Raw genomic sequence first — 12,930 nt, 5'->3', positions numbered from 1 at the left:
CTCACAGCGCTCTAATTCATCCATCTGACAGAAAAATTGCTGGATTTTTTTTAAGCAAAGAAAATTTCAGAAGACACCATCAATTCTTATATTAGAAGCAGCAGTAGCAGCAAGAGTCATCTATAGATCTTGCAACAAATGTATAATTATTTTCTGTTATGAATTATTTTTCATTGAATAATTTTTATTTTACAATAAATCATCTTCTAATATAGCAGGTTATTAACACCGTTTTGGATTCAGTAGAATTTGGCATTGTCTCTACTGCTGACCTACTGCAGTTTTAAAGTGGCTGAATGTTTCAGCATTTTCCTTCATATGCTGAATGGACAACTTTCTTTATAATAATTGTGTTAATAATGATTGGAGACCTTACTCTGCAAACATTTTAATTGTTAGCGGAATCTAGAGCTATATAAATGCAGCCACGCATTTTTTTCTTATCCAATCCATAATCCTTTATTTCTTTTATTTCAGTCACTTTTCCAGGGAGCATAGAGCTGTGGAAATGAGCACCTTATCCTCTAGTCTGTGAAGTGAACACTCATCATGCTGAAGTATTATTTTATAAAATGCATAATTCATGAAAAAGTGACAGCAGTGTCTGATCTCCTTGGAGCACCAATGGCATTTACATCTTTATGATTCAAAGGCTGTACCAGGTTTTTCTATTCAGTGCTCTGCACCTCACATACATACAGTTGCTGTGGTATGATCCATCCTTTTGTGATTCATCTGTGCTAATCACTGTCTTAATCTTTCAAAGCCTCTTAAAGGCTTTTTCCTGGCACGGCTTCCATCCAGATTAAATGCTAACAATCTATTTCTGATTATGGATGCAAGATTTACAAGACTTAACAAAAGGTTCTTAAATTCTTTCCATCAAAAACTTTACTATTATGCTGATTTAGATGATTTGCAAAAGGTCTTCAGATCCAACTGCAAGTTGCAACACAAATTAAGTTTTATTAAGCCTTCTTTTCCTGGACGTTTCTACCAATTTTTTCTTTTATTATTTATTTATTTATTTTGCAATTGCAAAAGGACCATCTTTCATATTAAACAACTAAAAAGGTTGCTAAATTTCCTTTGCAAAATAACTAAAACTCTATTTTAAAAAAAGTGATAATCGTAGAAATGAGAATGATCTTTCTGTCAAGACTTTTGACTGGTATCTTTTGCTGTATTTTCTACTTCATGCATTGCATCTTGGGAACAAGAACCTTTGCGGGAATTGGTTTACTAGCTGCTACCCAGATACTGGAATGTTTGTCCTTTGGACTTGGGCTGAACTTAAGAGTTGGAGTAACCTCTTTTTGGCACTTTTGTTGTATGTAAAGTAAATCAGAACACTATTTTTCATTAATAAAATCCTTTGTTATAGTAGCTAAGCTTAGCTAGTTTGCTGTAGTAAACTCTTTAGTGGTCTCACTTCAATGTTTTTTTTCAGTTTTCAAAAAGTATTATTAATATTGTTAGGTTTTTTTTCACATAAAGGGTGGTAGGGACTCAGTTTTCCTCTACAAGAACAAATAAGAGATGCTTACTCTGAACAACTGCCTTATTGCAATGCTATTGCAAAGGGACCATCCCAGGGGGATGACTGTGTCACTCAAAACGGAGTGGGAGCTGTGGGCATTTTTGCAGGCTAAAGTCATGTCATCTGAGACATTTAATTGGGTCTGAGCCGCCACAGGGGGGGACAGTGAACAGTATTCCCGCTCTGCGTGCCTGAAAACTGAGTTTACTCCACTCCGCGTGGCTGCAGTCTGCGGATAACACATGCGTGCCGAGGCAAACTTAAGCTGTGGGTGACATTAACAGCTGAGGCGAGCAAAGTGGACATCTTTTCTTAAATCTTACTAATCACAAAATAATGAAGGGATTTTAGTAAAAGTTCAGATTGAAGTAAGAAGACATTAGTTTTTCTATTTTATCTAAAGGATTTTTTTTTTTAAATATAAGTTGATTGAAGGGCAATAGGGAAGACCCCAATCCTTCCCAACTGAGGATTTACTCGACTGCTTGGATTTGAACTTTTCAGTAGCCTACAGCATTTTCTGGTTTAGTTTGGATCTGCTTCAGGTAACAATGCCTTTTCGGAACTGATTTTTGCTTCTAGCTCTTCATGCAAATAACATTTCACACCATATCCATTGTGGTGTTAATGTGTAAAACTATATACAAACTCTACTTGATGATAGTGTCATCATTAAGGAATTTATGGCATTAGTGAAACTTTTAAGAGACAACTTTGTCATAGAAGGTCATTGGGGGAGAGTGGAGTGAGTTAAGCAGGGTTAAAGAAGGCAAATGCCCAGATATAAAAAGCCTGCACCTCCACTGAAAGGGGTCATGCAGCCCTCATCACCAGTCTGTCAAAGCTCTGTAATTATTTAATCCCTCTGCAACTTCAAATGTGTAATGAAACTGGTGGTTGTGTGTGCTGTGTGTAGTTAGTGTATTTATAAGAGCCCACAGAGCGGTTTCATCACATGACTTATCAAACGGTCGGCATTGACTCTCATTGCAATTCAACACGACCCCTGCTGAGTTCAGTATTTATTTTACCTTACCGATTGAAATAACAGGAATGCATATAGTTTAATTGAAATTTAAAACGTCTATGGATGTTTTTAATAAGAGAAATTCCAAAAAAGTCTTAGTGACACTTTTAAAATCAGAAAATATGAAGGCTCTGAGATGCAAATAATAAAGAAAACCACACACACAAAAAATACTACAATATAACAAAAGACTAATAAAGGTATAAAAAAAATCAGTGTAGAATGACACATTCTTAGAATGCATACTTTCCAATGTTTCTATGGTGTACTACAAGGTTGGTGTTGGATTTTCTGTCCAGCTCTGTTTTTTTTTTTTCTGCTTCAATGAGAGTTTGGTGTAAGTGGCAAATCACGATTTTTGAGGTTTTTAATTGTGAACTAAGAAAAAGTTTTCGACCTCCAACTGTTATAAAAAATTCTTAATGTGGAAGTGCTTAAAGCATTTAGTCATCTCAGGTATAAGGCAAGAATCTATGTTCTTAAGAATACACAGAAACTCTTCTGTACAAGTAACAATGTGCTAATTCCTATCACAAAATGTTAGTGACATTAAAACTTCAGCTCTGTCTTCATTTTTCTGTTTTACATTTTTTGAACAGCAACTGCTGTCACTCATGTGGAGATACATTACAGCCTCTCCTTATAAATAATAACGACCAATTTCAGTAGCAAAAAAAACCAACCACAAAATTCTGATCTGTCCATCTCTAAAATATTGCATCTTCCATATTGGGCTTTGGATTGTTCTGACAGCTATTTTTTTCTTCATTGCCCCATGAAGGGATAAATGATCACCTCAACCAGAAGAGTGTCTCCTGATAAATCTGAAGTTAGAATAGCCTTCAGCCTTGATGACACATACAAAGACTGGCTAAATCTGTGCCGCCTGTTGTCAATACTGTGAACACACACATAGCCAAATCCTTTACTAAAAAACTCCTTGCCTGCACCTGTGCTCCAGGATCTCAGAATGATTAGAAACAAGTTATTTTGAGGTTTTGAGCTACTCTGATTACTCAGCTTGTCATTTAACATCAGATCAAAACTACTTTTGGTTTGTTTCCACTATGTGTGGAACATGTGTATTACATTCTGCCAACCAAAACAGACCATGCCGATTGTAGCTTGAGTAACTCCCACTTGCTTTAACTGCGGGTTCATTCTTCCACACTATATCTGAGACAGGTGTTATCACTATTTCTGTATGACCACAGCATGTTAAAAACAAACACATACCTTTGTGCAGCACTGTACTGGCAAAATGCAAATATATGGACACCAAACTACTGTTTAATTTTTTAGAAAAAGGACTTATGCCCTTGAGGTTTTTCACATTTTGTAATATTACAACCATACGCTTATATTTTTGGGAATTTGGTGTGAGTCCTACCAAAAGCTACGACAGATGTTGAAGGATACTTGGGTTTCATCTTTGTAAAATAACACAAGCTCAATCAGATGGCATTTAGTGTTTGTGAGCAACAGATTTTACATTTTGTCAAAGCTTCATAATTAGATTTAGATCTGGGTTTTGATTTAGCCATTCTAACATACAGATACACTTTGATCTAATATTATATTGTATTGAATTGTATTATATTATATTATATTATATTATATTATATTATATTATATTATATTATATTATATTATATTATATTATATTATATTATATTATATTATATTATATTATATTATATTATATTATATTATATTATATTATATTATATTATATTATATTACATTGGCTCCGTGCTAACTTTCCAAATTCTTGCTGAGTCCTGGATCCATAGAAGCATACACTACTTATTTTCCAGGTAAAAAAAGTGCAGTGTTCCAGAACTATTAGGTAAGTGTGTTACCTTCAGTTATGAAATGCTATATGAACAAATGCATTATGCGTTATGAATGATCTTGCAAAGGCCCATATAGTCAGTTTTCTAAATTGTTCTTTTTACTACCACATACACATGTATATTAAACCTAAAGAGCATACCTTTCATCCTAGGTGCTGTCTGTCAGGATGTTTTACTGCAGTAGGGTCAGGCACTGGGACAGCAGCTGCAGCTTTGCAATGACAGAGTCAGGTTTCTCTTATAATACTAACAGTGTCTTGCCGCCTGATTCACCGTTCAGCTTTTAGAACACTGTCCTATATTTATAAGCAGTTAACACTTCCAGTTCAACCCCACCCGTCCTTGATCCTCCCTTGTCTTTCTTTCTTTTAGGCAGCAATGTGAAGAGCTATACCAGCAACAACCATCTCAAATTTGACTCTGAGAGGTCATTTGCCAATCTTGTTCACTGAATGCAGCTCTCTCAAGGCAATTGTGCATACACTGTTAAAGCTGCCCAGGCAGAATCTTACCTGCAAATCATAAATGGATATTTTGGATCCTCTGAGATCATGTTATTGTCTCTTTGAACTCATGTTTCACAGCAGGAGATGAGCTGTGCTCCATCTGAGGATCAATGTTTAGACCCTCTGTGACTTCATGCCTGACATAGTTCAAACCCAACACTGTGTCAGTCCTAAGCATGAGAACCATATTTATTCCTCTTTATAATTGGCCCAAGGCTAAAGGCTTGCCCACTAATACTCCTGATTTTAGAAGGTTGCATCACTCCAGGATTCTCCACATGTTCCACAACTCTTTGGAGGGTATGCATCACTACCGAAACAGTGCAGACAATCTGTCTGTTTCTGTATGACTGAATTCCTGTTTGACTTTACATCTGGTCTGGATGATCTTCCTGTCCATTGCAGACAAGTACAATGCTTGTTCAGTTGTATTCTTAACCTGCATGTCTTTCAGCCTGGCAGCTCATTACTGCTGCTCAGTCAGAGGACATGGCTTATTTAGAAGTGCAGCATTGTGTTACAATGTTGTTGGGCTATATAAGAGAACATATAGTGTTACATTTTCACAGAAAAGCATTGAGATGCTTGAATCCGACATTCCCGATTTTTGAATAAATAATAATTTTACTAAATACAGCTGTTTGGTATTAAAACCATGACTTTTTTTGACTTTCTAAATTCTCCCTAGGTGCGAGTGTGTGTGTGCATGGTTGTGTGTCCTGTCTGTTTCTGTGTTGCCCTGCGACAGAGTAGCGACCTGTCCAGGGTGTACCCTGCCTCAGATGGATGTTAGTGTGAAAAACAAAAAAAATGGATGGATGGATTTATTTTGATCAAATATGTGCAGCAGAAGTTGCCTTGGTATTCTAAATAGAAACACATTTTTAAGACAACTGCAATATCTAGTTTTATTCCTGATTTAAACTTAATTAGTTAATGAAAATTATAAAAATTCATGGCATGTAAATATACTTAATTTCTTCATTTGTTTGGAGCACAATGATTAAGTTAGAGAGGCAGTTACTTCCAAAGCCCTATAAGTTTTTTTTGTTTGTTTCTTTTATGTCTTTTTTCATATAAAAATTCAACACAAAGCATTCTAGAAAAAAAATAGCCTACAATTTTAGTTAAATATAGTTTACCATAATCGCAATAGGTTCCAACTGGTGCATAAAGTAAAGAAGTTTGTAATTTGCAGGGCAAATCCACATGCAAAGAAATAAAGAAAGGAAGGACATGTGAATCTTGAAGGTTTCAATCAGATATCTTTATCCCATACTGTTTAGTTAGATTTTAAAATTTTTTATCAAAATAACCACTAGAGGGAGCTTTTGAACCACAGATGGTGCATCTCCTGTCACTACAAGCACGGGAAAAAAAAACTTTATAAGTCAACACATAATGATGAAATTGTTTGGTTAGTTGTGAGTCCGAGTTTTTTAACAATAATTTCTAACAGATTATGATCTCTATTTCTTCAGATATAAAAGATGTTGAAGATCTTTCACAGGCCTTCCCTGACCTTGAACAACGTTTACAGGTATGTAGTTCTGTACTGTCCACTAATAAAAGGAAGAAAATGTCAATTGTTTGTTTTGTGGTACTTCTATTGTTCCTTTAGCCCTGAACAGGTATTTTGCTTCTTGCTCTATTGTCACATTTTAATGTGAAACTCTTTCAAAACAAGATATTTAAAAAGGACCAAAGTAAAAAAAAAAATTTCATTTAAAAAAACATATGTCCAATACATTTGGGATAATATATAGATTTATCCAGATAGCACTTTAACTTTTATTTAAAAAAAAAAAAAAAACTGTTTCATTGCTCTCAAAATGCTGTTAGTGTTCATGTTGAGTTGCAATAGTGTACTGCTCTGAGTGTACACATTACTCTAACTCTGAATGGTTTTTTTTTGTTTTGATTCTGTGCTCAAATCTGTCCTTTTTCTGTAATTAGAAATGTACTCATGTTGTCAATGTTTCTCTTAAAAAATATGACTGAATTGTTTTGGTATTTTGTGATATCTAAAAATTTTATATGGAAAGTATGTCAAATAATGTTACTCCTTAACTGAAACATTTTAAAAACATGAAAAGATAGAATAATACCAATATTAGTAATGTAAATATATCTAGTAATTCATCCTTAACTACCTTAATGAAAGTACATAGTTGCAGAAGGTAAGCACAATGTTCTACAGGAATCTTTAGAAGAATTGACTAGTCTAGATGGCTATATAGTGATGCAGTTAGTAGCTCTGTTGCCGTGCAGTGAGAAAGTCCTTGGTTGAAATTCCAGTCAAGGTTCTGTCTGCATGCTGTCACTGTACTTGTGTGAGTTCTGTCCAGGCACTCTCTTTTTCACTTTTTCCCTCAGCCCAAAAACATTAAGTCAACTGTTAAGTCAATTAAATACTCTGAAATTGCCCTTGGGCATAAGTTTAGGTGTGGTTGTATTCCTGTGTCTCTGTGTTCCCCTATGATTGACTTGTAACTTAGAACTGTCCAGGGTCACAAATTTTGACCAGTTTTGCTCAAAATAAAACAAATCTGTCTCTTTCATCTTTCTTCCTCTGCCTCTCAGCCTGTGCCACCTTGCATGTCCCTCAGAGAGAGTGTGCAGGTGTACAAAGAGCACTGCAGGATGGCTAGAGAATTCCATCATGTAAAACACGAGATCTCTGTCCTCGAGGAACGCAAGTAAGGCTTGATAATATGTACAAATTATTCCAATCTTTGAATGCAAAAGGAAGACTTAATTACATGTGATGTAATTCTGAAAACAACTGAGCAAAAACACACATGGCTTAGTTGAATTTCTATATGCAGTTTTTCCTACACTGCTAGCACCATGGGTCTGTAGCTATTGCAGGCCTCCTGGAAACTGCTGTAGGATTCATGGTTTCCCAATTTGGGGGTTGCACTGAAACAACCCACTTCAGTATTCCTAAATGAAGAGATGCATGAAGACTGACCCTAGATAAGATAAGACATGATGAGTCATGTTGCTACACTCACATTACTTCCTTGTTGCCATTGTCTACCAATACACAAAGACTTCACATCTAACTAAAACACAGCAAACAAGCAACAGATATACAAGGACAAAATGACAAAATACTGTTTATATAATGTAGCTACAACTATCTCAATACTAAACATGCTTTAGACTTTTGCTCACAATCATTAAAAGAAATTTATTACGCAATACTGAGTCAGTTTTCCTTCTCATATTTTAGACACACAAAGTGTTGCAAGAATGACAACAGGGATATTACTTCAACAAAATGACAGGATCCTTTCTTAAATGTTTTGCTACACCGAGTCTGTATGAAAGCAAAGAACACTGAGGACTTTATCACTCTTCAGTATTGTTTGTATTACTTTGTGATTTAACATTTCAACAAAAATAAAATACTATACTTATACTATACTGTAGTAAGATCTTCTCAAAAAAGAATTCAGTAATGTACAGGTTAATGTGAACGTTTTAAAAGTCCCATGCATATGAATGGGGTTCTGAAAATTTTCTTCTTCCTCTTTTCAGCCACTTTGTGTGACAAAAATAAACATTCACTTATATACCCCCACATGTGTGCACACATGATTTCCTACTTACTTCCAGATTCAGAAACTCACAAATACTTCAGAATGAAGGTTGTGGCCTTTTAGTGAACAAAAACAAAACATTGTAAAAGACAAAACACTTTAATTTCAGTTATAACCAAAGTCGTAATCCCTAATTCATTAGCCAGATTACCACAGAAACCACATTTCTAAACAATGAATATATTTGTGGTTGCCAAAGATGAACATCTGGTATGGCACCAACAGTCAAATTAGAATATTATTAATTAGTTCATTTATTTCAGTAACTGAGATGATTAAGTGAAACAAGCACATTATATTGACTATTTACACAAAGACACATGCTTTCAAGCACATTATTTAGCTAATTAGGATGACTTTATGTTTAGAGCTAATGAAAACATGGTATTTAAGGACTGTATGCTTTCCCTGCTATCATGTAAAAACTAATCTTCTTGTGTTGAGCTCCTGACCCTATCCTCCTATTAGTAGCATCTGCCTACTTATGTTCAGTCCAGGATTCACTAGTCATTAAATTTCTCAGTCTGCCAGTGGAAGGGGCTTCATATACATAAAAGAACTAAACCAAACCTATTGACATTTTCAAAGCATTTCACAGAAACTATGTAAGAGGTTTCAAAGTAAACAATAGTAATACACTCTTAAATAGGTATCAAACATTAAAAGGTAATAGCAAGCCTTTTTTTTATTTTACAAGATATATAAACATGAATATCCAAATAAGATTATTTTATTATTTAAATGTGAGCTTTAAGAGTTTAATGTCAGTATAAAATCTAATGTGGCAGGAACCAGAGAAATGATTCTTGACACCAGTGGTGACGAAACATATCAAGCTGGAAAGGTTTTCATTTGGAGTGTATGACTGAACTAAGGATGAATAAATGGAGTGAGGTCTTGTATGCAGCAAGGTAGGGATCACTGCAGCTTGTTGTGGTAAAAGAATAAATGAGACAAAAAGTGAAGCTCTCAATTTAATGACTCGTCTATTGCCATTCAATAACAAAAGGACAAGAAACCGTTCATAAATTACTAAAATACCCATTTTCCCCTGGAGAACTCACTCTGTTCTTACACAGTTAAACAAGTCAGTAGAGATAGTTTTCAGGTCTACAGGACACTTCCCTTTTCAGGTTTACTGTACAGATCACACCTTTGTAGACTATGAGCTAAATAAATGAGTGTTGCTGGAAATTGGGAGGTTTAGGTTTCCACTGAATTTTCATTCAAGAATAGACTTAGTCACACTCAGTAATTAAAATAGACTAAATACTTTAAGGGTTTTCAAAGACATTTTTGTTGCTGTGAATAAACTAAAAATGATATCTTGACTAACAAGTGAGGAAACTGCACAGCTTTGAGAAATATTTTCAGACCTTTTTAATTAAAATACATGCTAAATTGTTGTGCGTTTAAAAAGAAAATAATTCAAAATAAAATTATTTTTGCATTTTTAACTAAATAAATATCCGCTAATTTTGGCTCCTGAGTGCTTTCAACTTGGCAATTTTGATCCACAGTGCAAAATGTTTGGACAACACTTGACTAGAAAATTCCAAGTCAAGATAAATGTTTGTTTTGAGAAATTAGGCATTTGAAATATGCTTTAAGATGGAAAAAGGGGCTTCAACCATTATGTTGAATTAATTAGTATCACATTTAATTTTTCATTTGTGTAGATCTATAAGGTAAAGAACATATTCTACTCACATTATGATATGATCTACAAAATGTATCAATTTCTCTCCCTACAGAGATTAGCTTAAAAGTCCAGCATATTCAGGAAGAGCTGCCAGCTTTTTTTCTACTAATGAAATGTTCTTTCTTGATACACCATAAAAAGAAAACTCTTTGAAGGTTTGTCTTTCTCATTTCTTCAGGCGAAAGTTGCTGGCAGAGTTGGTGGAAGATGAGAAGGTAGCTGTAGAGATCGCCCGTCTCGAGGAGGAGTTTCAGCGCTTAACAGAGGAGAACCAGACGTTGGTGACCCTCCACAGTGAGCGCAGGCAGCAGCTGGAGAGGCTTTGCCTCACCAATCGAACAAGGCAAGACTCCTCTTGACCTCCGACTCCCTAGAAACTGAGTCTACCAGACTTTCAGCTGACATCAGATCAGCGACCAGCAGACTGTTTTCTTGTGCAGTCTTTGAATTGTCTAATTACACTGACAGGACCTGTTTCTGTGGATGATCTGAGTCATGTATGTGAACCTCAGATGTAGAAGTTGAGAAGTTGTTAGAGTGATTCTAATCAGCAATGATAGATTTTTAGGGTGCTGTTTTGCTGTTGTTTTTTATGTGCTGAGCCATAATGGTCATAATAACAGAACAATGCATTGCAAAAGTATTTATATCATGTGAACTTTTTTACATTTAGTCACATTATAATTACAAAATTCAATGTATTTTATTTAAACTTTAAGTGATAGACCAACCTATTAGAATTGCACTCAACCTAATTCACTTTCATAGCCCTAAACAACATACAGTTGGCTTCATGTCTCACCTAATCAGTAAATCATAGTCAATCTGTGTAATGTGCTTTTTTATTCCGTATCTCTGAATCAATATTTTTTTAAAAATTTTTTTGGTGCAATTAAAATTGTAAGTCATTTGGGTCTCTTTGGAGATGTGGAGTGTATTTTCCAATCAAAATAGTTCCTATTGGATCCCCCCTGGATTCAGATCTGCACTTTGACTAAGACCTTCTAAAAATAACCATCCTTCTAGCTATACATTTCTCTTTTTGCTTAGATTGTATGCTTAAGTTTTTTGCAGCATCTAGTATGATTTTTATTTTTTGCTGTTTAGAATTCCAAAGAAAACCCATACAAAAGGAAGACTCTGCCAACACTGTTTCACAGTGGACAGTGGACATGGTGTGTTGAGGTTGATTTGTTTCTTAACCATACAGTGTACATACAATGTATGCTGAAAGGTTATATTACAATCTCATGTCACAAAAACAGTGTCTTATATAAGTTTACTGTCCCTCCAAATGACCTTTGAAACTTCAATGGTTCTCTAAAAACAATAGTTTTCTTTCCACCATTCTATAAGAAATCAATTTGTGCAATGTACCACTTTTTTTTTTCCAACAAACTCTCCCATTTTATCTGTTTATCTCTGGAGCTCATCCAAAGTTACCATGGACCTCTTAGCTGCTTCTCTCAGTACTTATTCTGCCCATCATGTAGTGGGTTTGAAGTCTTGGTTGAACAGCTTTAAGATAATCAAATACACTGGATTTTTTGAAGGTATTAGAATAAAAGGAGCAAAGTATAAAAAGTCATACTTTTAATTTTTTGATTTCTAAAAACAATGTTCAAACTGTGCATCAGTTTCCTTACTTTTCATAACTATGAGCTGCTTGGAGTTGGTCAGTCACATAAAATCCCAGTAAAATATATTGAATTTTGTTACAGTAACATGACAAATGTAAAAAAAACCCAACAAAAACACATAAAACATTATGAGTTAAAACTACTTATGCAGATTGAATGACTGTGACCTGATGTAAAGCAAATTCAGGTCTTGTGGAAAGTCAGATGCTTCAGCAAAGGGAGCAAAATGGACCATTTTGGCTATGGTCCAAAATGTTATCACAAATTTAAGTGTTAAAAACTCTGTGAGGGAAATTAAATTACCGAACTCTTTGGAAGTAATTCCAAGAATGAAAAATAATCTATTAGTAGTATCTGCTGTCAGAATTGTAAATTACCATTTACATTTTGTGATCAGTGATGTAAGTGGAATAGTGTAATCCTGTAAATAGGAAAGTAAGCAACATTAACTGCTGTTTTCTTCCTCTGATAATAAAAAGATATTTTATTGTAACAACAGCATCACTTCCTTAGTTTCATTTCTAAAATCATTCACTGTTGTGTTGTGTCCTCTTTGCCAGCCTTGCGAAGAAAAAGGAAGAAGGCTTTTTTTTTAATGACGAATGAGTTTATTCTGGAATTACGCAACACTCACCTGATTGGCTAGTTTAACTGTCTCTGGCTTCCTTCTTCTTTTAAATCATGTGACTCTTGCAACTTTATTTGGCAATGATCACCGTAGAATATTTTGCTGTAGCTACTTAGGAAGCTGACTTTTACCATTGTTAAATGTCATCATACAACAGTTTACATACAAAACCAATTTCTACTTCTATTCTTTCTTCAATACCTTAAGGTTCAGAAGACCTATTAAGTTTGAGGAAATTTGTTGACATGTATTGTACCATTTTGTAATCAGTCATTATTCTTGTGATGGACAAAGACACACATACACACACACACAACACAGACAATAATGCTCTTTAGAGAAACATTTACCTTTAGTTTAAGAAAATCTTCGCAGTGTTGTCTTTTCCACTCACAGGTTACTTCTCCTTTTGCTCTTTTGTCA

At 34.7% G+C, this 12,930-nt stretch overlaps 1 protein-coding gene across 1 annotated transcript; it reads left to right on the top strand.

Moving 5' to 3' along the window:
- The first annotated feature begins 1,975 nt into the window (after window positions 1-1,975).
- map3k7cl (map3k7 C-terminal like) lies at window positions 1,976-12,380 on the top strand. Its single transcript, XM_044140684.1, has 5 exons — window positions 1,976-2,085; window positions 3,349-3,426; window positions 6,407-6,469; window positions 7,513-7,628; window positions 10,418-12,380. The coding sequence occupies exons 2-5, from the start codon at window positions 3,355-3,357 to the stop codon at window positions 10,596-10,598; spliced, it is 432 nt and encodes a 143-aa protein (XP_043996619.1). The 5' UTR covers window positions 1,976-2,085; window positions 3,349-3,354; the 3' UTR covers window positions 10,599-12,380.
- Window positions 12,381-12,930: the final 550 nt, after the last annotated feature.

This window comes from Gambusia affinis, linkage group LG15 (assembly GCF_019740435.1).
Source record: "Gambusia affinis linkage group LG15, SWU_Gaff_1.0, whole genome shotgun sequence".
NCBI classification, from domain to species: Eukaryota; Metazoa; Chordata; class Actinopteri; order Cyprinodontiformes; family Poeciliidae; genus Gambusia; species Gambusia affinis.
This window is presented reverse-complemented; position numbering and strand designations above follow the sequence as displayed.